We start from the raw sequence: 26,087 nt of genomic DNA, 5'->3' as shown, positions 1-26,087 counted from the left end.
CTGAGCACGGCACAGGACAGGGGACAGTAGGCGCTCCTGTCCTTCACAGGGATTCGGGGCGTCAGGTCGCTGTCCCTATGGTGGGGGTGTGGCACGGGGACCCGGGGCTTCGGGTTGCAGCCTCTGTGGTGGGGTGACACAGGGACCCTGGGCATTGGGTCGCAGCCCCCATGGCGGGGGTGCAGCGCGGGGCCCCAGGGTTCAGGTCGTGGTTTTGGACTTACCTGTGGTTAGGCAGTGCAGGCATTCTGCCATCCACGTGTGATTCTCCATAAGCAGGAACCACAGAGCCCAGGATCCAGCAGGGAGACTGAGGGTTGGTTCACAGATGACACAGGGTAGGGCTCATGGCGGGAGGGAGCACAGGAGCAGCTCAAGGACCAGCATCCCTTCTGCCTGTGCCTTCTCCTGCTGGTGCAGGCTGTGTGCTGGGATTCTGCAGAACTAGTGTCTCATTCCCGTGTAGGAGGAGTAGAATTCCTTTCACGTCAGCTCTGCTCTCCCTTGTCTATACCCAGTATTCAAGCCTGTCCTAGTGCCCGTGTATCCTTTCTCAGCCTTTCTCCCATACCGCCTTGACCCAAGAGCATCGGGCTTAACACATTGTTCTTCGCCCCAAAATTAATGTCTTGTCTGTGTCGCACTTTCCATGGTCTGGGCATGTTAACGTCTGGAGGGACGACAGAGCTCGGATTTTTGGATGGCTACCCGCGCAGAGTCCCGGGGTATCACGCCAGCCATGGAGCCTGCCACCGTGCTTCCCATCTGTAGCGATGGCAGGACAGGCATTCCAGATTGACATGTCCCTGGAAGAGGGGTTGGCTGTGCGGGTAAGTGGGTCAGAGTGCAGGCTAGGGCTGATGCCTTCCAGCCCTGGGAGGGCATGCAGGTGCCTTGCTGGAGTGGGCTATGCGAAGAGCCACTCGTGTCCACAAACCCACCGATCCTCACCTTTGTGCCAGGCAGGGGAGACAGGTCCTGTGAGCTGTTTTCCAGGTGGTTCGTTCCTTTCATTACTCTCGGGGCACAGTAAAAAGGGGAGGAGGTTGTCAGTGTTTGTATTTGTGGCTTTAATACCAGTCCAGGTGTTACTCACAAGTGTTCGTCCTGTCCTGTGTCATCTATTAAACCATGAGAAGAGCCTGGGTCATGGGGATGACCCAGGAGCAGCCTTGTAGTTTATGACATCTGTGACAGTTGACATTTCAGCGAGAGGACATGTGTCACAGGATAAGCCCTGCCCTGTCAACCCCAACATCCTGGGGGGGCCGCGTGCCTCCCTGGGCCAGTCTCTGCCTTCTGCAGAAACGTCCACAGTGACGCAAACTGACTCACAGGACAACGTCGTGGGTTTCCCATCTGCTGTGCCCTTACCGTGGTCCCTGGTAGCTTTGAGCCTGCTGTCACGCCCCCCCATCCACCCCGCCCCGGCCCCCTTTGGTTTCCTGTGCACCCCTCCCCTGGGCTGGACTGCTTCAGGGCTCACGTTCTGTCAGCTGTGGCCCCCACTCCAGGGCAGGCCTGTGTGCTGTCTGGGCTGGTGGGCCCTTGCCCTCACTGACTGAGCTGGGACAAAGCTGGACCACGTGAAGGCACGGACCACATCCTGTCCCCTCTACTGTCCCAGAAAGACGAACAGGGTGGGAGTGCCAGATAAGGGGCCTTAGGGTTCCAGAGATTGTCATGACTCAGCAAGCATCTTCAGAGCGGGAGGAGCGCAAGGGCCTCTGAGGGCCAGGGAGCGGACGCCTTCCCATCTTCCTGAAGTGCTCACCTCTGCTGTGCGGGAGTCTTACTGTCGAGCGCCTGGCTGTCTTCTAGAATGCTGATTTTAGGGTGGTGACTACTGCCTTTCCACCCAGCGATGGCATACGAGCGCTGTGCTGTGCCCCGCCCCAGATGGTCTTCTCTCTCTCACACATGACCGTCCATGCCTGGCTGTCCTCACTTCCCGCTGTGTTTTCAAGCTGATCTGTCTTTCCTTTCACAGTGGAGTAGTGCATACTGCAGGATGGCTCGCTGTCTGCAGCGGTCATGCAAACATGACACATGGCATCTGTGGGTCATGTCTCTGCTCCTCGGGGGCACATAGCATGCACAGTGTGGAATTGCTCCATTCTGGGATAATTCCACGTGGACTTCATGAGCAGCAAGGCTGCTCTCCATAACGGCCACAGCGTTTCACATTCCCGCCGGCAATGGGTGAGGGAATTGAGTCTTCCAGCTTCCTTTTTCTCTTTCAGGATTCCTCCGGGGCACCTGGGGGGCTCAGTCAGTGAAGCAGACGCCTGCCTTGGCTCAGGTCACAATCCTGGGGTCCTGGGATAGAGTCCGTATTGGGCCCCCCGCCCTGCAGGGAAGCTGCTTCTCCCTTGCCCTCTGCAGCTCTCCCTGCTTCAACTCTCACACGAATAAAGAAAAGGATTGTTATGGCTCCCCGCAGTTCTGAATGGATTTGCGGATCCTTTTTTCCATTTCTGGGGCGGGTAAAGAGGCTGCTGGAAACCTAATGTGGATTGCGTTGACTTTGTAGGTCACTTGGAGGCGTCTGGGCATCTTGTTCATCCAGGAACACAGGACCCCCTCACTGTTTCGGTCTTCTTTAATTTCTTTCAGTGCGATGTGTGGTTTTTAGGACTTTCATCTATTTTCTTACATTCTGGGATGAATCCTATTTGGACCCATCGTGACCTGGTAACGAGCAGGCCAGTCCCCAGTGTCCCCCTCTAGCCCTGGGAGGTGTTCACCATATGCTGGCTGTGTCTGGACCTTGGGAGGCCACTGGGAGCTGCAGTGAGGGCCGACAGATCCCTGAGAACTGCATGCTCAGAGTCTGGCTTTGGGAATGCAGTGCTATGGGGACCTGGAGCGTCAGCTTTCCCCTACAGCTGCTCGGAGGGTTGTGGAGGAGGGGCCGCAGCAGGGGCCTCCCTGGAAGGAAGCCTGTGCTGTTGTCCACAGATGGCCCTTGTGGCCTGCAGGAATGCAGCCGAAGGGACGGGTGGGACGTGGGGGTGGTCTATGAGTGCTGAATGTGACATATCGTAGCCTAGAATGTTCTGTACAGTCTCCAGAATTCTGACTGTGCTGGAAGCCACTTTTTCCCTCTCTGCCTTCTCTGTAGCACTTAATGGCCCCAACTGGTAGAACTGTTTGGACGTGCAGACAGCTTGATTTATCCCAGCTCTGTTCTTAAATGGTTGCTAATTTCTCACTGCAAGAAAATTCACAGTTTTCCAGTGAGTCAGCTGCAAAACAAAATGAGGGCAGACAGTCTAGCTCATGCTAAACTCACTGTAGGTGCTTCTTGTGAACATAGGAGTGCTCTGAATCCTGGAGTCTCATCGCAAAGTAGAACAGAACGTCTTCCTTCAGACCCTGGGTGAGGCCACAAGCACACTACAGGGTCGTGAGAACATGCTGTGTGCCCTCCCCTGCTGCAGGTACGTGGTGGACACCCAAGGCAGAGCCCTCCAGGACCTCGGGCTCCCCGAAGCCCACACTGGGACGGCCTCCCCGAGGGGCACACGTGTGGTTGAGCACATCTGCCTCAGTGAGCGTACCTCCTTGGATGGAGGAGCCGTTCCCCCGTCTGTATGCACACAACGGAGACGTCTCTGCGTCTGCTGTGTCTGCTGTTGGCAGGTAGAAGCCATCACACCATGTGTGGCCAGGGCAGCAGAAACCACAGGAGTGTGTGCTCTGTCCCGGGGACCTTGTCCCGCTTCCAGCCCAGGCTCTCTAGATGCACATGTCCCCACCGCCTCTGGTCTCGGACGCACCCCATCCGTGCGCAGACCTGGTGGAACGTCTGCGGCCCTCAGGCTCCAGATCGCTGAGCATTTCTGCAGTTTCTCTCCTGATGCTGCTCCAGGACAGAGTCTGCGCTGCTTCCCCCTCAGCTCTGTGCATGTGCTGTGTGGGGGTAGATGCATCCACAGACAGGGCCAGTTGCAGGCCCACTTCTAGCGAGGCAGGGGCTCCAGGAAGAAAGCGCACAGCCTCCTGCCAGCTGATACTTCAGAGTCTGGCAGCCTGACACACTGATGACTGGACAGCTTGTCATTCTGGGCCGCAGAAGTCACAGCTGCGTGACGGTCTGGCCAGACTTGGCGTTCCCCATTCTTTCCACCCATGTTCTTCCTTAAAGGGAAAAGCGCTGGACCAGTCAGTGCTTCAGAGGGACCCTAGCTGGAAGCTTCCTCAGTCCTCTCTGCAGACTCACGAGCCATGTAGGTCCCTTGGGGTTTTGCACTGTGAGGTCATTTCAGGTGCAGTGTGAGGCATTCACAGCTGCTGGGGGGGGTGGTCCCAATGAGACGGCGTCATGGTTGGACCATTGAACAGGGAGGGGGTATCCCAGTGAGACAGCGTTGCGGTTGGACTGATCGACAGTGTCGGGGGTCCCAATGAGATGTCATCGCGGTCAGACCATTGGACGGGGAAGGGGTCCCAAGAGACGGCATTGTGGTCAGACCAATTGACAGGGTTGGGGGTCCCAATGAGATGGCATCGCAGTTGGACCGTTGAAGGGGGAGGGGGGGTCCCGGTGAGACAGCACTGCAGTTGGACCAATCGGCGGGGACGAGCCCTGTGTGGATGCCCCAGACTCCATGAAGGGTTAGAGTTGATTGGTCTTGCTCACAAAGGGAGTGCATGCAGTACCTGTTACTGCTGCGTGTCTGTGCGTGAGTGGGTCACCTGTGGGCCATGGTGGTTCTCCTCTGGGCGGGGGATAGTGGGGCCATCCCAGAGCAGGGCCCTCAGCCAGGGAGCCCTATGGACATGTGCAGAGAGCACACCATTCATCAAGTAGCAAAGGACCAATCTCATGCATTATTTGTGTTATTTTCGTGTGGAGACGATGACTTTTTATCTGATTGGGTCACACCAGCGGTGTTTCTCATTTTTGCAGGACACCAACTGGCTCCATTGGAGCCGACTAATCTTGGGGTCACAAGTTCGAGCCCCGTGTGAGGATGTAGAGATTACTTAAAGAAATACTTAAAGCATTTTGAGAAATGCTTCTTTTTTACCGTTAAGAATGTGAGCGTTGGAGAATCTAAAGTCACAGGTGTTGCTCTCCTTATGTGGGACCTTTTTTTTTTTTTTTTTTTTTTAATTTCTTTTCATTGTAACCAGTATTCATTGTTTTTGCACCACACCCAGTGCTCCATGCAATCCGTGCCCTCTCTAATACCCACCACCTGGTTACGTGGGACCTTTGCCATAGCTGCTCTCAGCTCCAGGAGCAAACCAGGCTCTCGAGCCCCCTTCCCGGGGCTGTCTGAACGGCTGCTGATCCCTGGGAAGGTCAGTTTGCCTTGTTAAGGGACGTGTGCTATTCCTGTCAGTGCCGGTGCTATGACGTCTGTGTCATCACGTGGGGACACGCAAGTGTCGGCTCTTTGCATCTGGGCCGTGCTGTGGGCCAGCTGCAGACAGAGCGTGGGGTCTTGGGCATGCCCTCTCAGCCCAGTGTGTGAAACAGTCCGTTTGAGGGTTCATAGAGCCCCGCGGCCCTCACCCTCATTCAGGACAGGTGGGGACAAGGAAGCAGGAGACAGAGCTGCGTGGACAGGGTCACGCCCCTGTGCCACTGCTCATCTGAGCGGGTTCAGGATGTTTCCTTTTCTTCTCTAGTCCTGTGTCCTGACCTTATTGCAGCGTGAGTCCTGGAGCAGGACAGTGCTGACAGCTCACAGAGCCTACTGAGCCCGAAGGACCATCATTGTGGTTGACGAGGACACAGAGGTTGTCCACAGCACATGCGGCCTGAGGCACCCACACAGGGCAGAGGCCGTTCGTGGGTTTTAAGCCGGGTGTGAGTTTGTGTCCATGGCCAGCCTCCCCGGGGCTGTGGTGTGCATGTGCCCGGTGCATGGGGACCTGCAGGCGGATGGAGAGGGATCTTTGAGCAGAGCAGCACTGAGGACCTGCCTCCCACGGTGCTGAGCTGACTGTTTACTGTGCGTTTGGGACTCAGCCACATGAGGTCATAGGAACGCGGTGGAAAAGACCTCCTACATGAGGTCATGCAGCCCATCCCTCGGAGCCGGCTGACCCCACAATGTACTTTCCAGAGCCACGTCCAGGTTTTCCAGTGACTCAGCGGCTCCCAGAGGGCACAGAGCCTGGCGTCTGAGCCTGCTGCCTGGGTCGGGGAGATGTCCCTGCGCCTGAACGGGGCTCCCAGGGATGAGGCCATGTGTGCACACAGAGGTGCGGTATAGCCTGCCTGTGTCCAAACACCTGACTGCACACAGCCTCAGACCCTCCATGGCACGGGTGCAGCGGAGCCTTCCAGGACTTGGCGGGGGCTTCTCACGCCCCACTTCATAGTTTTCACAGCTTGTTCGCATTTGTGAGCTCATTCCAGCCTCCCCGCTCCTGAGGAAGGGCTTGATCTTACTAGCCTCTGACCACCTCCCTGCCTCTGATCTGGTCCACGTGGTGGTGGGTGGCACAAGGCTGCCTCATGGAAGCGCACGGGCACTGTGGCCACGCCATCCCCCTGCCCTCAGGGTGCCACATGCTCTCCTAGGCCTGGGCCGCTCCTAGTCTGCAGTGCCACCGGCCGAGCCATGACCATGACATCCGTGTGTGGCGTGCTGCTGGCTGCATTAGGTTTGGGGCCCTCACTGCTGACTCCCATCCCCATGGGGCAGCGGACTTGGAACGCAGCTGTACCCGCTAGATCCCTTGGGAGTTGGTAAATGGTACCCAGGACTCCTGAGAGGACCCACAGTCTGTAGGTCCTTCATCCTAACGCAGCCAGGGGCCTGAAACTCTCCTTCCAAGAGGTAGTAACTCTTAACTGCAAGTAGGTGGTCATTATGATTCCTCTTAAAATCATTCCTTTTTGTTGTCAGCTTGAGGGTATTAAATTTTTCAGCACAGGCTCACCACATTTCACAGTGCAAGTAGTCTCGATGGGCTTGCAGGAAAGCGGCCGTTCCAACAGTGCCTGAGACGCCTGCAGCATGACGTGAGTCCCCAGAAGGCTGAGGGGCCTGCTTTTCCAGGGTTAGCCGCTCTTCTTACAGTGCCCCCAGGGCTGTGTTTGGTAGCTGCTTCCTCCCCTCAAGCCATGTGGAGGTGTAGTGAGGTGTTTTCTACAGATCAACAAGAAACAGGGCTGGCTTCTCCTTTTAAATCCCATTCTGCAGTCCGGACATGGGTGTAGACAGGTAATGAAGCCCAGGACTGGGTCATGCTCGTGCTCTGGGCCAGCCCTCCCTACTGCTCTGTGACTGGAAGAACAAGCAGTGCCCCAGGGACTTTGTCAGGAGGCAGGGGGGCTGTGGCCTGGAGCAGGGCCAGAGGGCTGATTCCTCACCTTTCTTTGAGCTCTGCTGCCCTGGGGCTTGGTGTGTCCTGGGGGCCAGAGCTCCCTGGGGGTCAGTGCCATCCTGGGTAAGAGCTCCCTGGGACTCACTGTGTCCTAGGGGTCAGAGTTCCCTAGGGGTCAGAGCTCCCTGGGCGTTGGTGCCATCTTGGGTCAGAACTCCCTGGAGCTCAGTGTGTCCTGGGGGTCAGTGCCATCCTTGGTCAGAGCTCCCTGGAGCTCACTGCGTCCTGGGGGCCAGAGCTTCCTGGGGGTTGGTGCCATCCTGGGTCAGAGCTCCCTGGGGTTCAGTGCATCCTGGGGGCCAGAGTTCCCGAGGGGTCAGAGCTCCCTGGGGCTCACTGCATCCTGGAGGCCAGAGCTCTCGGGGGGTCAGTGCCCCCTGTGAGTCAGTGCCATCCTGGGTCAGAGCTCCCTGGGGGTCAGTGCCATCCTGGGTCGGAGCTCCCTGGGGGTCAGTGCCATCCTGGGTCAGAGCTCTCTGGGGTTCAGTGTGTTCTGGGGGCCAGAGCTCCCTGGGGGTTGGTGCCACCCTGGGGGTCAGTGCTGGTGAGCTGCAGAGCTGAGACCCAAACCCAGGAGAGGAGGACAGAGTGTTTGTCATCCCCCCAACTCACAATTTCCAAAGTACTGTAAAAGTGATGGAAAGAGATAATGTCTGTTTTTGAGAGTTTAAGAAATGACAGCCCCTCCTGCTCTGTGCGCTACTCTTACAGATCCTGAGGAAGCTGAAGAGTCTCGCCCTGGACACGGAGACAGAGCTGGAGAGGCAGGATGAGGCCCTGGACGGCATCACTGCGGCCGTTGACCGGACCACCTTAACCATCGACAAGCACACCCGACGTGCCAAAAAACTGACCTAGCACAGGGGAGCGAAGAAGTGACTGGTTTTGATGACAGTCACTGCCCTGAGTACTTTGTTCTCAGCACGTGCACACGGGAGTCACCCCAGGGGCCCGTTAGTAGTCAGAGGCTGTGCCCCAGAAGGCACAGGCTTGCCTCAGGGTGGGGGGCTTGTGTGATGTGACCCAGAGCACGGCACATGCAGGAAGGAGGAGGCCCCGGAGAGGGGAGTTCTGCCTGCGGATCCAGCAGGCCACCCTCTAGCCCCACACCCACCATGGTCGCCCCAGTTCCTTCTTCCCCTGCAACCTTAGGCCCCAGCTCCCTTCTCCCCTGCCTCCTGCAAGTCCCTGCTTCTTGAGGGCCCCAGTTCCTTTTCCCCGCTGCCTCCCACAGGCCCCAGCTCCTTACTCCCCTGCTTCCCTGGGCCCCAGATCCTTTTCCCACGCCCCCCCTCAGCAACCTGCAGGCCCTAGCTCCCTTCTGCCCCCGTGCCCACAGACCTCAGCTGCCTTCTCCTCTGCCTCCTGCAGTCTCCGGCTCCCTTCTCCCCTGCTCCCTGCAGGCCGCAGCTCCTTCTGACCCCTCCCTGCAGGGCACAGCTCCTTCTGCCCGGCTCTAGGCAGGCCCAGGCTCCCCACTCATACCTGAGCGCTTCAGAGGGTCACAGCAGCAGGACAGCCCTTCCCTGCAAGGCCGGCTGCACAGAGTACTCATTGACTGCTTTGCATGGCCAGCATCCCCACTGGCTGAATTGTCTTCTCTTTCTATTCTTGATAGCTGTAAAAGGGCAGTGTAAATCTGTGAAAGAAATGTGCTGATTTCTGAGTCCGCCCACCTGGACCCTGCCTTCTGTGTTCACAGAACTTCTTCTCCAGGACCATGTTTAGGCCCAAGCCCGCCTCCCATCTGAGGCTCCTCTGCATGTGCCCCTCCCTAGTCGCAGGTTCTGGTTTTCTCTGACAGAGAGGCTGGTTTCTTGTTGGTCAGACTGTGACTTTTTACCTGAAGTCCAGTATGTCTCAAAGTTGTCCTGCGAACACTGGGATATTCTTTTCACTGCTTACCTATAGCCAAGTGTGAAGATAATACATATTGTACCTATTTTAAAAACTGTTGATTTTTTTTCTTAAAATGCCCCATTTCTATCCAGAAACAAAAGAGCAATCATAGTTTTAGAATATATTTTGAAGACGTGCATTTCTGCTGCTTTTTGCTTGGCTTTGAGTGTCTTATTGGGAGGACCCCTCGGAGAAGGACAAGACAGGGCAGAGTGGAGAAGAAGGTGACCCCTTCCCCTGTCCTGGCAGAACAGGCCTCCTCCAGACTGCCGTTGGAGTAGGGTCCCTGAGGGCAGTGCACCCACAGCTGCCCTTGAGCCTTGTCAGGCTGACCCTTTGAGGCGCCTTTTTCTCTGGTTCTCCTCCACAGGCCCTGTCCTGGCATTCTGAGTCCCAGCTGGTTTTCTGGCGCTGCTAATGAGTGACCACAAATGAGGGGCCTTAGGACAGCAGGCTGTGTCCTCTCCTGGGTCTGGAGACCAGGAGTCTGCCAGCAGGGTGTCACAGGGCCCTGTTCCCTCTGAAGGCTCCAGGGGCTCCCTCCTGCCTCTCCCAGCTCGGGGGGGACGGGACCAGGGAGCCTGGGCCCATGGCTGCATCTCCTCCCATCCTGGCCTTTGCCACTGCGCACTCTGAAATCCCCCATCCCTTCTCTCATTGGGCCCACCTTTGTGTTGTGTGGCAGTTTCCACTAAGGTCGCATTCCAAGGTTTGGTGGAGTCATCTAGGAGCACTTTGCCTTCTGGAGGCTGACCTGTTCATGAAGACACAGGAAGGAGCAGTCGCAGAGAATAGCCTTCCCAGGGTCCTTCCAGTTCTTCCCTCTTTCTGTGTCCTGAATTCTATTCCTCATCTCCAGCTGCTGTATTTGCTCTGTACTCCACAACCTTCCCAATGAGAAGTGCTCCTGTCCTCTCTAGCACTGGTGCGAGGGGTTGCTCCCAAGCTTTCCCAGCACAGTGAGGATGAGGACTGCTCTCTCTCTCCATATCCGTCTGTGGAGAGAGCCCTGAGCCGAGGGGAAACAAACCTGCTCATCAGTGACACTGTCCTGAATTGCTAGAGGGTGCTGCTGGGAGGCCAGCCAGCGTCCACCTGTCCTGAAGACAGGCACTGCTCAGCACCTGTGGGGCCCAGGGACTGCACACACTTTGGCCAGTGACAGGAGTCTGCCCAGAGCAAGTCTGCTGCTGTTGGGATGCTTACAACCCTAGACACCAGGCGAGAAGATCTGTGGGACTGAGGCATCGTACCATTATTAGAGGGCTGTTGTCTGGGCTGTTCTCTCCCACAAACACCTCAGTGATAGAAACTACACTCTGTTTCTCTGCGGAATTAGAGTGTTGAAAAGAAAGGTCCATCAGGATCTTCTCATAGTATTTACTAACCTTGATTTGACCCCAATGTGTTCACCTTAGACCCTTCCAGTGGCAAAAAATCCATAGCCAAACCCGATTTGCCTGGAGCCTCAGCACCGAACCCTACCTATGGCACTGACTGCTCGTCTCCATGGTAGACACAAAAGTACAAAACACTTTGAAACCAGGCAGTAACTTCAAGCCCAACTCCAAGCCCAGGTGTACCCCCCACCTCCCACTGTTCCCACAACTGCTTCTTACCCTGAGTACTCTATCCCCACTTCTCTTCACCCCAAGTACTGTAACCGCACGCCCCACTGCTCCCGCCCCAAGTGCTCTAACTCTCCACCCCAACTGCTCACCCCAAGTACTATAACCCTACGCCCCACTGCTCCTACCCCAAGTGCTCTAACTCCACCCCATTGCTCCCACCCCAAGTGCTCTAACTCCACCTCTACTGCTCCCACCCAGAGTGCTCTAACTGCACCTCTACTGCTCCCACCCAGAGTGCTCTAACTGCACCTCTACTGCTCCCACCCAGAGTGCTCTAACTGCACCTCTACTGCTCCCACCCAGAGTGCTCTAACTGCACCTCTACTGCTCCCACCCAGAGTGCTCTAACTGCACCTCTACTGCTCCCACCCAGAGTGCTCTAACTGCACCTCTGCTGCTCCCACCCAGAGTGCTCTAACTGCACCTCTGCTGCTCCCACCCAGAGTGCTCTAACTGCACCTCTACTGCTCCCACCCAGAGTGCACTAACTGCACCTCTACTGCTCCCACCCAGAGTGCACTAACTGCACCTCTACTGCTCCCACCCAGAGTGCTCTAACTGCACCTCTACTGCTCTAACTGCACCTCTACTGCTCCCACCCAGAGTGCTCTAACTGCACTCTTCAGTGCTCCCCTCTTCAGATGCTTTAACTTTATCCCTATCACTCTTCTCTTTATGTGCACTCACTCCATCTCCTCCTACTATACCCTGGTTTGGGTTGCCTGCCTCTGCCTCCATGTTTTGGAGTCTTGTCGAGAACATAACTGGGAGTGGCCACAACATAGCTCCTGGAAGCTGGACTAGGGGAAGCAGGTGAGTAGTCTGGCTTAGGGTCTCTCCTATGATCTTCAGGTAGCCTGGGAATTGCTGTGTTGGCTGGAGCCGAGTTCTCTGGGTCAGGTGAGTAGATTCTCTGGGGAGTGTGAGGAGGACCATCCTGGTCTGACCATAGTCAGCAACAGCCGGCTCTTTGGAATGGGGCCTCTGGCATCTCCTCCTTCCTGTTTTACTTTCCTGTTGTGCACTTGAACTCTGACATTGGCACTCAGTCCTGGTGTGGGGTTGAGGTCCCCAGGTGCTTTGTTCCTGCATCAAAATTTGTTTGCCTTTCAACTGATGAGTGGGATTGTGTTGGTCCGTTGTCACCCTGTGAGGTGTGTGCACACCCTGAAACACAACATGCTTTAAGTTGGGTTTTGCTCGGCATAACTGGGCTAGAAGCAAGACTCTTTGCAGCTGCTATTCCAGCCTTGTGCTGACAGACTGCTGGTTCTCAAGAGCAAACAGTCCTGAGTTACTCAGTGCTTTGGGGCAGGGATGGGCACATATCTTCTATAAAAGGCCCAAAGTAACTCCTTCACCTTTTGAGCCGTGGGATGCCTATTGCAGCACCTGAGGTGGCTGTTTACAAGACAGCAGCCTGGACCTGTAAGCAGATGGGCTTGCTGTGTTCAGATAAAGCTGCCCATGACATCTGAGTGGCATTAATTCCATGTGTTGTGAAATGTTTCTTTTCCGGATGTTACCTTTGAACTACTTGAATTTTAAGCTCATCCCAGCACGCAAGCTGTAGGATGCATGGCAGGCCCACCACCTGCACAGGGGTGTGTGTTCCTTATGAGGCTGCACTTGGCCTTGTCCTGGAGGATGACACATGGCCCTCTTCAGCCCCAAACTCGAGTGTGGCCTGGGCCGAGACATCCCCACACGTTCCTGGTCCGTGCTCAGCTGCCCCGAGCTTCAGAGGCTGTAGCGATGACAATAGTCCTATCCCCTTAAAAGGCAGAGCTGGGAGAGGGGAGGAGGGTGAGGGGAGAAATGACTGGTGCTGGTTTCTACAGTGGTTTTCTCTACAGGCCCCCAAATCCGCACACACAGAAATTTTAGGAGAGAAAAAAAACAAACATCCTTGAGATTTTCAGACACCACACACACACCAAAACTTGACTATGTGCAGGCAGTCAGGGTGGGGGCTCTTGCTTGGGTTTGGGGTCTGATAAAACTCCCTCTCGGAGGCAGCTCTGTTGGTTGGGGCTCAATCCTGGCGTGAGACCACCAGCCTCACCTGCAAGGAGCCCCCTCCATTCTCACCTGCTGCCAGTTTAATTATTAGCTACAGGTTTGAGTAAAACTTGAAAGATGCAAATTGTAGTCAGTTTTCACATTTGCAACTGATTTCCACATTCACATAATATTTCAAACTTCTGGCACCCATCTGGAAACTTGGAACAGCAGTGAGCCTGTCCAGGAGGTAATTTTCCCTGATTCATTTTGAAAGTGAAAAGCCACAGGGCTGGAGGCAAGGGTGGTCCTGCTTCCCAGAAGGGCGGCTCAGTCCTGGCCCCTGGTTTCCTCAGCACAAGCAGGCAGGCAGGAGCAGAGGGAGGGTATCGCTTTGCAGATCCCAGGAGCTCCTCCCAGCCCAGGAGAGCCACACGGGCTGTGCTCCGTGTCCATGGTGGGGGGCCATGCTGCCCGGTAAGCAGCCCTAGGCTGCGGGGGCAGGGAGTGGTGGGCAGGACCAGCATGCAGACTGGACTCCATCAGCCAGGCCTGCACGCCCAGGGCTCCAGCAGGTGTGGGCAAGCATGTCCTCCAAGCACAGTTGGTGCCTTGTCAGGCACACCTGCCATCCCAGGGCAGTGGCTCCACACCAACCCTCTGGCTCATTCTCCCACCAGACTCCGCAGGGTCCTTGAGATGTTGCTCACCATCTCCTGTCCCCACCTCTGCCTTTTTCTCTCACCCTAAGAAGAGAAGTTGAGCCAAGGACAGATGGCTTGCTTTCCCCAATTGACCTGCTTGGAGCAGACATGGGAGGTTAGGAAAAGTGCATCTTCCCAAGAAGGAGCAAAGGGCTTGTGTCCCTCTGGTTGCAGGGCGCAGAAACCCAGGTGTAGGTGGAGGAGGGTCAGGGCCTCACAGGCCTCCCGGGAAGTGCTCACAGAGCCAACACTACTGCCCTTGAGGCTGCCCCACCCACATACAGTGGCCTAGCCACACACTGGCACAGAAGTTGGTGAGGCTGATCCTTGCGTAGAGGTGCCCAGATGCCCTGGGGAGGGTGGGGGCAGCAACTGTAAGGCAAGAAAGTGAAAATGAAGGGAAGAGTCCCTAAAGTTGACTCGAATGCTAGCCAGGGAGGCCAGAAGGGGTGCACGAATTGCTGTCATTTCAGAATCACAGATCCCGAGAGAAGCACGCTCAACCAGAAAGTCATCAGTTACAGGCCCGGAAGGAAAAGGTATGCACTGCATGTTCTACCAGAAATCGACCACCCTTCGGTCCAGCCGATGAGAAATCGTTAGTGTCAGGAATTGCAATTCTGTCTTATCCTGGAATAAACCCATTCTTGCTGATAAAATAACTAGTTCAGTTGAGTTTCCTTGATGGCTAATGATGAACATTTTTCCATGTGTCTGATAGCCATTTGTATGTCTTCTTTGGAGAAGTGTCTGTTCATGTCTTCTACCCATTTTTTGATATGATTATCTGCTCCTTTGGTGTTGAGTTTGAGGAGTTCTTTATAAATCAAAACCACATTAAGATACCAGCTTATACCAGTTAGCCAACATCAACAAGACAGGAAACAACAAATATTGGAGAGGATGTGGAGAAAAGGGGAACCCTCTTACACTGTTGGTGGGAATGCAAGTTGGTGCAGCCTCTTTGGAAAACAGTGTGGAGATCCCTTAAGAAATTAAAAATAGAGCTCCCCTATGACCCTGCAATTGCACCATTGGGTGTTTACCCCAAAGATACAGATGTAGCGAAAAACTGCAGAAAGAACCAAGATGCCCTTCAACGGACGAATGGATAAAAAAGATACAGTCCATATATACAATGAAGTATTATGCCTCCTTCAGAAAGGATGAATACTCAACTTTTGTATCAATGTGGATGGGATAGGAAGAGATTATGCTGAGTGAAATAAGTCAAGCAGAGTCAATTATCATATGGTTTTGCTTGTTTGAGGAGCATAAGGAATAACACGGAGGACCTTGGGAGTTGAAGAGGAAAAGTGAATTGGAGGAAATTGGAGGGGGAGACAAACCATAAGAGACTGTGACTCTGAGAAACAAGCTGAGGGTTTTGGAGGGGAGGGTAGTGGGGGATGGGTGAGCCTGGTGGTGGGTACTAAGGTGGACACATATTGCATGGAACACTGGGTGTAATACGCAAACAACAACTCACAGAACACTGCATCAAAAACTACGTAAGTATTGTATGGTGACCAACATAACAAAAACACTTTTCAGGTTAACAAGGAAAAGCAGGGAACATAGAGCCTCATGATGTAATCTCAGGTGTCGCCATTGGAACCACAGGCTGTGTTTCCCAGTGGATGCGACACTGGTTCCAAATGTGGCAATGGCTCTGAGAGGCACTGCTGGGGTTGGTCAAGAGGGTTAGGCCCTGGCACCACACTAAGTGCTGAGTGAATGCTTCAGTCGCGAATCAGACATGTCTGCCCCTGTGTGTGGTCTTGCTCTGAGAGCTCATGGAGAGGCCCGAGAGTAGCCCTGAAGCCTATGGCAGATACCGTCCACTCTGCACGTGAAATCCCAACTGGCCAGCAGGAGCGACCCTGAAGGGAGGACAGTGTGGAGGGAAAGGAAGGGGAGGGGCTCAGGTCACAGGATGGGGCACCAGGGCTGCTCAGCGTGTAGATCCAAACCCACCCTCGTATGCCCCATCCCACAGGAAATTGATTTCCTTCTGGAATCAGTGGCTGCCTGCTAAACCAGCTTTCTTTGTAACTGGCCTATCCACACAGGACATGGCCCAGGCAAAGGGTGTCACTGAGGGGCTTGGAGAAATTGCTGGGGGAACAGAGCAAGACACCATGTATAGCAACCATGCCGTGATCCTTCCAGACCAGCCCAAATCAGGAAATTAGGAGGTGCCCAAACCTGCAGCCTCACGTGCTTTGTGTGCCCTCAGAAGTGTTCAGGTCATGAGAAAGGAAATCGCTGCATCTCGTCCAAGCTCTCTCTGACCTCTACATTTGGCAAAATAATTCACACCCTGACCCTAGGGTGCCCACAGTCCAAGACCTGCTACCATGAACACGCTCCCTTGTCACACAGCCAGCGTAGGAACACAACCCTCACCATGCACAGAACTGCCAGCCTGGGTGGGGTCTTCCTATCACCTAGCCTGGAAAAAAATTTTGGGTATGTGATGTTACTGGGGCTTCCATAAGGAACTTGGGTGCTTGGAACAACAATTTAGGCTCTGCAACCAAGGTGTGGTCAGAGCGTCACTACCCTCAGGGGCCCCAGAGGAGACCCCCTCCCCGCCTCTGTACCTGCTGGCGCCCTGAGACTCTCTCCATCTCCCCCACATTGGCGTTACTGCCTTCTCCTCTCTGTGTCTGTCTGGAGGATGCTTGTCATGGATCCCGTGCCCACAAAATAACCCAATAGGACCTCCAGCTCCTTGACATAAGTGCACCTGCAGAGACCTTTCTTCCGCGTGAGGTCGCATTTACAGGGTCCTGGAACCAGGACTTGGGACATATCTTTTTGAGGGCAACAAGTCAGCCCATTACACTCTGCCCTCTATTGCTCTGAACTCACATGCCACATACAAAATATATTCACTCCATCCCAATGTCTTCAAAAGTCTCAACTCTTTACACAACTTTGTCTAGTCTCATCTAAATTTCACTGGCTCCTTCATTATCTGAATCCCTTCAGTCTGGTGCTGGAGGGGGAGACTCAGTGTGGCCACCCTGGGGCAACATTCCTCTCCATCTCTGGTTTCTGAAGCCAGAAAGCAAATCACCTGCTTCCAGACTACTTGGTGGGACAGGCATAGGATAAGAGCAGCAGACTGTCCCTACTCCAAGAGAAAAACATGGAAGTTAGAAACATCACCATAGTTCCTGCTCTGGTCACCCACACTGGGAGCTGGGAAGTCTCCACCCCATCCCAAAATCTAGCCAGACAAAAGCTGAATGAAGTGAGAATGCAGCGCTCTTTTGGTCCCTCTGAGAAGTGAGGTCATGGGGTAAATGGTTGCCCCCAAATCTGAAGACAGCTGAACCCAGAGAATTACAACTACTGGAGCAGACACCCCCCTTGTGCGTAACTCTCTAACAGGTTGCTGGAGGCTCTGTGTGGACAAGAGAGAGTTAAGACTCCGGGGGTGGGGAGCCACCAGGTTCTCCCAGGAAAGATTAGAGAAAGTGTCCCCTTATTTTCCTGCCCCCTCTCTGGCAGAAAAATGTGAAATACTCCAGAGCACCCACCTGTCTTCCCAACATGGAAGGGATCTGGAAGGGAAATAACCTGCAGCTTGCTGAGCCATCTGCCCCACCAGCAGATGTGCATGAAACCGAGCACAGGTGAAGATCCCAGTGACGGGTCCAGCTAACTGAAGACTGACCCCTTCTCATCCCTCACCATATCAGTAAAGGCCTATTCACAGAGATTCCTTTCACCTGGTACATCATGTGTTGCTATCAAGAGAAAATCACAAGGCACACTAAAAGACACAACATGGCTTGAAGAGGCAGAGCAGCACCAGAGCCAGGCGAGCTGGTTGTGCTCAAATTATCAGACCAGGAATTGAAAACAGCTTAGGACCCTAGTGGATACAGTAGGCAGCACCCAAGAACAGTTTGCAGAGGAATAGAAATGCTAGAGATTAGGAACACCATGACAGAAAAGAGAAATGCTTTTGACGGGCTCATTGGGATGGTGGACACAGCTGAAGAAAGATTCTGTGAGCTTGGGGCTGTGTCAACAGAAATTTCCAAGATGAAAGCAAAGAAAAACAAGACCAGAAAACAAGGAACCCAGATTCTCCAAGGTCTGTGAGACAGCTACAAAAGGTGAAGCATACATTTGTGGGGAAGACCAGGAGAAGCAAGAAAGAAGAGCAGAACGGAAGCAGTGACAACTGAGAATGTCCCCCCTCATTAACTACAGACACCAAACTGGATTCAGGAATCTTAGAGCACAACAAATAAGATCAGTGCAAAAGCAAACCAAGAATGAAAAACCCTAAACCCAGGCATATCATAATTAAACTTTAAAAAACCAAAGACAAAAACTCTTGAAACAAGCCAAAGGGGGAAAATCACCTTACCTACAGCTGAGCAGATCTCATGGACATTAAAATGATAATAAAGGAATATTATGAACAGTTTGCCCACAAATTTGATAATCTAGGTGAAATGGACCAAGTCCTTGAAGAACAAAATCTGCCAAAACTCACATTACAAAAGATAGACAATTTGAATAGACATGTATCTATTGGAGAAAGTGAATCAGTGATTTCATAGTCATTCCAGACAGAAAGCACCAGACCCAGATGGGTTTACTGGTGAATTCTACCAAACATATAAAAAAGAAGTTACAGTAATTACCTGCAGTCTCTTGCAGATGATAGAAGCAGAGAGAGTACTTCCTAACACATTCTATGAGGCCAGCATTACCCTAATATAAATCTGACAAAGACATTACAAGGGAACTACAGAAAATAAGTCTTGTGACCATAGATGCAAAAATCCTCAACAAAACATTAGCACATCAAATCCAACAATGCATAAAATAATTGCATGCCATGACCAAGTGGTGTGCAAGGCTGGGTCACCATCCAAATATCAATTAATAGAATCCGTCACATCAACAGACTAAAGAGAATCTATATGATTGTATTAATAGATGTAGAGAAAGCACATGACAAGTTCCAACTCCCATTCGTGGTAAAAAAAAAGAAAAAAAAAGAAAAGAAAAGAAAAGAAAAACCAGCTTCCAGAACAATAAGAACAGAAGGAAAGTTTCTCAACCTCATAAAGAACATGTATAAAGCATCTACAGCTACCATCATATTTAATGATGAGAAACCAGAAAATCTCCCACTCGGATCATGAGGTGGGCAAAGTGCTCTCTTTTGCCATTTCTTTTAAGCGTCATCCTGGAAGCCCTAGGTAACACAACAAGATGGGGGAAATACATGGATTGGAAAGGGGAGGAAACTGTTTGCAGATGAGAAGATCCAATCCTGTCAAGATGTTAGCCTTTCCGAACATGATGTATAGATTTAGTGCAATCCCAGTTAAAATCCCAGCAGCTTATTCTGAGGTTGTCGACAAGTTGAGGACAAGGTGTGTTTTCAGGATCAAAAGACTCAGAGTAGGCAACTCCTGCAGGGTGTGAAGAGCTGCCAGAGACTGTTGGAGACTCACTGTGAAGGCACCACCATCAAGACGGTCTAGAAGCAGTGAAGGAGGACACAAGGGGCTCCCTGGGACAAGAGGCAGACCAGGTGGACACCCCCAACAGACAGCCAGCAGGTCGTGGGCAAAAAGCCAAAAGCCAAGGCAGTCTCCACACCAACTCGTGCTGCCCATCCATAGGCCAAAGAAAGAAAACGTCTAGACAGAGACCTTCTGTCCTTCACTTAAATTAACTCAAAAATAGGTCTGGGCCCAAATGTAAGCCATGTGGAGCTAAAACTAGGAGACACCACGGGGGGACCCAGACAGCCTCGGGTGCAACAAGGCCTTTTACACCTGGCCCTGGGGCACAGCTGCAGCGGATGTAAGGGAGGACGGGCCTTCATCACACATATGTCTTCTGCTCCAGGAAACACCGTCAAGGCCGTGAGAGACTTTTCACAGAAGGCGTAGCTGAGGAAGGACAGTTATCCAGAGGACAGAAGGGGTCAACTAACTGTGGTCCATCCAGACCACCCCACCACCAGCGCTGCAAAGAAATGAACTCCCCACCACTAGAAGACACAGCAGAAGCAGAGTTGTGTGCCCCTGGGGGAAAGAAACCCGTCCGACCAGGCCACTTGCCCTATGATCCCCAGTGCAGGCAGCGTTCTGGAGAAGGCGAGATTGTGGAGATGGGAGACACACCCCTCGGTGGGTGCTGGGGGACGCGGGGGAGCCCAGTGGGGCTCGGGGCGATGCTGCTGGAGCATGCATGGATTTGCCTGACCCCATGGAGCTCTGGGCACCAAGACCACGACCTGCTTACACCGTGAACCCAGGGGACCCAAACACATTGAGCGCTGGACACCGGGACTGCGGCCTGCTTACACCGTGGACCCAGGGGGACCACCATGTGTCAGCAGGGGCTCTTCTGTCAGAGGAAACACACGCCTCTGCCGTGGGATTCTGACAGCGAGAGAAGCTATGATTTATGGGCTCAGAACATCTGTGGGAACTCTGTCCTTCCACTCAGTTCTGCTGCGAACCTAAAAGTGCTCTCAGGAGTAGAGTCTATGAGCAGGGGAGGAAAGGAAACCCCGAAATCCACAGGGCGAGCTCTGATAGGGTTCAAGTCCTAGGACTCAGGGCCCTGCTCTCTGCTCGGTCTTCCTGCCAGGACGGGCCTGTCCACAGCCGGTCTGGACACCCACTACCCTGTCTCCCCTGGTCTCTCCCATCTAAGTGGGTAGTACCTGCACCAACACGGCGTTCTCCATGCCCTCACAGGCTGCTTGGCCTCTGCTCTGGGTTCTGCAGAGAAGCCTGGGTGGCCGAGAGCCCCCGCAGGGTCGCTCCCAACCACGAAAGTCTGCAGCGTGGACAGGCAGAGACCTTCCCACCCCATCAGGAGCGGCTCTGCGAGTCCTCCTCCGTTGGTTTCCATGGGGCTCCAAGCCAGGCTGTCCCCTCCTCCCCCAGCACAGGGATTTCCCCAGGTGGGAGAGGGAGGTCTCTGCCACCGTGGCAAGCGCCCTCCACCTCACCTGGCACCTGCTGGCACTCTTGGACAGCCAACTGCTCCAGGCAGCCTGGGCTTTTTCTCCCGTGTGTATCAGAATTCTCCAGCCACTCGCCGTGTGCACAGTGTGGGGCCCCACAACGGGAAGGGTCTGTGCTAGTTTCCTGGGGCTGCAGAACAAAGCAGCACAAAGTGGGTGCCTTGAAGCGAGACAGATGTGTTTTCTCATGGCCCTGGATGCCAGAATCAGACAGGGCTGCAGCCAGACTGCTTCCCGGGGCTCCTGGGGTCACACCCAGGTTGTTGGCAGAATCTGGCTCCTTATCGACGTCCCGCTTTCTGCTCCAAGTTCCTGAGGTGGGTTACCCACATTTCTCAGCTCACAGCCAACCCTTTCTATGCTGGGAATGTCAGACTCCCTCCCGCGACCACCAGCTGGAAAGGACCTCAGGTGATGAGGGCAGGCCCACCCGGCTATGTCTGCAGAACCCATCCCAGCACCCTCAGGACTGCGGAGTTAGCAGGAGGGGCTGTGTGCTCAGCAGAACAGGGATGCTGGGGGCACTAGGGGTCTGCCCCTCCGTTTTCAGCAGATCTGTGGTCTGGCTCCCACTGCCCGCATACCTCAGGGAGTACACACCTTCGCCCTCAGGGACCCTTCCTTGCCGCCTGCAGGAATTCACTTCCCACCACTGAACCTCCATTTCCACAACAAAGCTGTGAGCTCCTGAAGATCTCATGTCCCTGCCCTTCAGAGCCCCAGCCTGGACCACTACAACCTCTCAGGTCACTATCCTGTTCCAGGAGCCCTGCAGAGCTGCCGCCCTGGAGAGGGCCCTGCCTCTCCCCACGTGGACACAGAAGGAGCGTGAGGAAGCCCGTCTCGAGGGCAACAGCCTGGCAGGCGAGAGGACTCCCCAAGACACCCTCCTGTGTCCCGGGCAGCTGAGCGCAGGCTGACAGCCAGACCAGAACTGGCAGCAGCCAGGGAGGGGCAGCCAGGAGCTGAAGCTGGAGGCTGGTGGACACAAGCCCCATGCACAGAAATGTGCCCACGTGTTCAAATGTCTGACATGTTTTCAATGGAATGCTTTCTACCATGGTCATGTGTTTACAGCAGAAGCCAGAATAGACAGCAGGTCAACGTGAGCCCAGGATCCCCCTCCAGCCCAGAAAGGAGGTCACTGTGGGCCCTGGACCCCCCTCCAGCACAGACAGCAGGTCACTGTGGGCCCAGGACCCCCCTCCAGCACAGACAGCTAGTCACTGTGGACCGTGGACCTCCCGTCCAGCACAGACAGCAGGTCACTGTGGGCCGTGGACCCCCCTCCAATATGGACAGCAGGTCACTGTGGGCACTGGACCCCCCTCCAGCATGGACAGCAGGTCACTGTGGGCTCTAGACGCCCCTCCAGTAGGGATAGCAGGTCACTATGGGCCCTGGACCCCACTCCAGCAGGGACAGAAGGTCACTGTGGACCCTGGACGCCCCCTCCAGCAGGGACAGCAGGTCACTGTGGGCTCTGGAGCCCCCTCCAGTATGCATGGGAATGAGCTCGGTCAGTAACTGCGCATGTCAGTTTGCCCACTGTCTGTGGGCACAGGCGTGCATGGGGAGGGGAGAGGCAGGGAGAGATGGAGGCCCAGGGGTCTGGGTATTTCTGGAGCTTGCTGTGCTCCACAGGGTCCCTCAGCCCTGCAGATGCCTGGGTGAGACCAGCAGGCTCCTGCTAATGCTGGTTGTGGTGTCTGGCGAGGTCCCAGTCCTGAGCAGCCCAACCTCTGGGCTGCCCGCTACCTGGGCAAGGACAGGATGGAGGCAGCAAAATGACATCAGTGTCCAGGGTGAGCTCCAGGCAGGCCCATAGATGACACGAAGTGCCGATCAGGGTCTGAGTGCATCAGCAAAGCCCACGTGCAGCCAGGCTCGCCTACCCTTCCAGAGGGGCCTCCTGAGGTCTGATGGGCACCATCTGTACCCACAAGGGCATGCCTGGCAGTTACTTAGGGCGGTGGCTGCCTGATGTCCAGCTCCCAAGGCCTGTGCCCCTGAGAGGAGTGACTTTGGATGGAGGCCCCAGCTCCCCACTTGGGTCTCATAGGGCAGAAGCAGGACACAGAGACTCACAGCCTGGAGTGGGGCCCCAGGGAGAATGGGGTGGCCATGTTCAGGTCCCATCCTATAAAGTAGAGGCCAGTGAGGGCAGACAGCCGTCCCTGGAGGAGGGCTCCACCCTGGGTGCCCGCCCCCCACCAGTCTCTTGCTTTGGCAGGGCTGACTTAGCTGTGTGCCGGGCACGACGGAATCGCAGGCTCTCACCAGAAGCAGATGTCTATCTCCAGACGCCATCCCAGAGCACGCACGGCCTGAATAAATAAAGCACTCTCCAGTTCAGAGGAAAGTATGCCTGTCAGCACTGGCTTGCTGGGGTTTTCAAAGGAGAAGTTTCCAAAACAAAACCCTCCACTTAGATTTGGAAATGATACCTCCTTTCCAGCTTGATTCTTTCCTTATGTTCGGAGTCTGATAAAGACGAGCAGCAGTTGGGGCCCCAGAGCTAATGCAGTTCTGCTATGCATGTGGGCTGCAGGGGTCAGGACCGGCTCTGAGCTTGAGAAAGTGACTGGCTCCCTCCTTTGTGGGCCACGCACCTCAACATGTGTCACGTCTAGACCCTGCCCTCCAGAGTCCCGGGAGGGTACAGGAGTGAGCTGACGGCCATAGTGGGAAGGCACAGAGTGCTGTGGGCTGAGTAGCGGGTGGACCGTAGTGGACACAGGGCATCCAGGAAGCGACACACTGGGGATGGACTGGGTTGTGCAGATCTCCGGTGACATCCCCCAGCCGCTGGAACCCAGCGTGTGTGGAAGGCAGGAAGGGGACGGGTGTTGAACTGTTTCCCTTTATGAGGGAGATTTGCTGGAAGCATCAGGGTTGGGGAGCAAAGGACCCTCATCTTCCAGCCTCCAAGCCCTGAAGGGTGATCAGGAAACACACAGAGTGATTCCGAGGTGCCCATCCACACTGGAGAGCCTTTCAGACAAGCATGTCTACACTCAACCTCCCTGCAGCCCAGGTGAGCATCAGCTGACCACTACACGCTCCAAGCCCCTCATGTAGGGTTCTACCTTCTAACCAGACCCATGGCCTTCTCAGATCCTGACCTCCACTGCTGGGATCTCTGTCCACTGACCAGGTCTGGGCTCTTCCCCTCAACTCCAGAGCTGGGCTCCGTCAGGGACACAGGCCTGGAGCTGTCTGTGGGTGCAGTGGGAACAGAAGCATGGTAGGAAAGGGAAGTCTGGCATGGCTCCGGAATGGAGGAACCAGTGTGGGGGAGTGCTCTTCCCCACAGCTCACCAGGCTCCCTCAGGGCCATTGCTGGCAGTGTTCCCAGTCCTGGGTGGAGACACATCACAGGACAAGTGGTGTATGTGCATGGTGTTTGTGTGAATGGGTGCATGCTGTATGGGCTTGGTGTGTGCATGAATGTCTATGGTTGTGTGTACATGGACTTGGGTCTGTGTGACTGTGTTTTTATGGGTGTGTGCAGGTTTGGGTGTGTGTGCGTGTGTGCATAGGTGTGTGTGAGGCCTTGAGTATGTGTATATGAGTGCGTATGTGCATGTGTGTATGAGTGTGTGCATTAGCACGCATGTACATGTGTGCAGGGATTTCCCAGTGCGGGTGGGCACGGGTGTGTGTTTCAGGGCTCAGGTATGTGGCGTCCTATATACAGCGCATTGCATGTGCGTGTGGCACGTCTGGGTGGTGTGCCCAAACTGTGCAGCGGACAATCCTCTCAGCTGTTGGCTACTGGCAGTTCAGGCTGGAGCTGAGCAGAACCTGAGCTGGGTCATCCTCGCTCGCACTGCCCTGAACCAACTGTGGTACGCGGTGCAGGTGTCTGTGGGCTCTCCCCACACAGGGGAGCAGTCCTTGCACCCCTGGCTGGCACTGGAGACTGCCCTCTGAGCACTCCCCATGCAGCAAGTCAGCTGCACCCCCTCCACGTAGAGCACGCCCGTGACTCCACAGGCTGCCCAGCAGTGCAAGCCGCAGGCCAGGCAGTCAGTGCCTGTGGGAGGCCAGCAACCTGGCCCTAGCCGGCCCCCAGCCCACAGTCAAGGACCTGTAGTGGAAGTGGGGTCTGCACAGAGCCCTAAAGGAGCAATGTGTGGGCCTTGTGAGTGGTCAGACCCCCACTGGCGAGTCTCAAGCTCGGCCACACCCTCCCTTGGGGGAGCATCTTGCGCTAGACCCCACGGGACGAGGACCATGTACTCACCAGCGCCCTGCAAGGCTCAGCCCCCAGCGGTACACGGCCCCATGTGATGCGTGTGACGGGTGGGACGGGCTGGGGACACCAGGGCTGACACGGTGCCTGACCCCTGACGGGCCCAAGGGCCCAGACCCCTATGGGACCCCTGAGGGTTTCTCCTGGGAAGAAAGCAGCCGCTGCCCCCCATCCTCTGAGGAGAGAGGAGGTACCCATTCTCTGGGGCTGGCAGGTGAGTTCGGTTATGATGGGACGTGATGTGGCCTGGAGAGCTGAAGGGCCCAGATGCTGAATGAGCTGTGTGAACTTCCAGGGAAACGGAGCCAAGACTGGGCCACGAGGTGGCCCCTTCTTCCCCAGGCCGAGTAGACACATGTGAAATCCAGATCTCTTAGGGACTGCTCCGCATGTTGGATTGATGGATGGGTCTATGGTTCAACTTTGATCTCTGCTCGGAGTAACTGAAGAGCCATGGTGCAGACACATTCTCCCTGGGCCCAAGGTCCGGCCTCTCCTCCAGAGCGGATGTCTGCTGTCCACTTGGGCTGGCACTCCCAAAACTACATTAGCCAACATATTCACAAGACAGGGGAACGGGGATTCATGTCAGAAAGTAGTTTTCTTTTCTAGTTACGTCTTTCTAAGTAGGCTACACACCCAACCAGGAGCCCAGCCTGCAGCTTGAAGTCATGACCCTGAGATTAAGACCCAAGCCGAGGTCCAGCGTGGATGGACGTCAGCTGCCTGACTTCACCAGGTGCCCCTCAAGTTACTTTTTCATCCACATAAGGAAACAGAGCTTGTTTTCAGGCAAAATGGTGAGTTGCAGACAGAATGTGAGTCCAGAAGTTCACATACCAAGAGCCATGGCATGGCCTGGGCTACCAGTCTCCATGGGGGTGGCCGGTCAGTGTCGTGTCTTCCTGTGGGGTCAGGTGCATTTGTAATGTATGTAATGTTTCCACACAAACCCCTTTCCCATGGAGCTGAGCCTGAACAAGGTCGTGTTCCCCGTCTCCTCTGCAGCCACATCGTGGAAGCATACCCTCCGTCCCACGGCCTCCCGGGACACACGCCAACCCACTCAGACCAGTGAGAAGGCCACCCTAGGACTTCTCCATCTCACTGGCTCTGAAGGAATTATGCAGTTAAGTTCTTCGTGTGTGTGTATATGTGTGTGTGTGTGTGTATGCAGAGGCACACAGACCCATGCAGAAACACACATACACGTG

The 26,087-nt window shown here is 54.8% G+C and overlaps 1 protein-coding gene and 1 long non-coding RNA gene across 4 annotated transcripts in view; both read left to right on the top strand.

The window, feature by feature from the left end:
* SNAP47 (synaptosome associated protein 47) overlaps positions 1–9,391 on the top strand; it is a 44,681-nt gene extending 35,290 nt beyond the window's left edge. For 2 of the 3 annotated variants that reach the window (XM_059176121.1, XM_059176120.1), the window contains exon 5: positions 8,065–9,391. In XM_059176121.1, coding sequence (XP_059032104.1) covers positions 8,065–8,211 — 147 coding nt within the window. In that variant the 3' untranslated portion in view covers positions 8,212–9,391. The remainder of the gene's footprint in view (positions 1–8,064) is intronic. The other variant, XM_059176122.1, reaches the window with a different exon arrangement.
* Positions 9,392–11,267: 1,876 nt separating this feature from the next.
* Positions 11,268–14,250, top strand: LOC131832732 (uncharacterized). Its single transcript, XR_009354148.1, has 2 exons — positions 11,268–11,783; positions 14,062–14,250. It is a non-coding gene; the product is annotated as an uncharacterized LOC131832732 (long non-coding RNA).
* Positions 14,251–26,087: the final 11,837 nt, after the last annotated feature.

This window comes from Mustela lutreola, chromosome 5, assembly GCF_030435805.1.
Source record: "Mustela lutreola isolate mMusLut2 chromosome 5, mMusLut2.pri, whole genome shotgun sequence".
In the NCBI taxonomy this organism is placed as follows: domain Eukaryota; kingdom Metazoa; phylum Chordata; class Mammalia; order Carnivora; family Mustelidae; genus Mustela; species Mustela lutreola.
The sequence above is the reverse complement of the archived record's forward strand: the minus strand, read 5'-3'. Positions and strand labels throughout refer to the sequence as shown.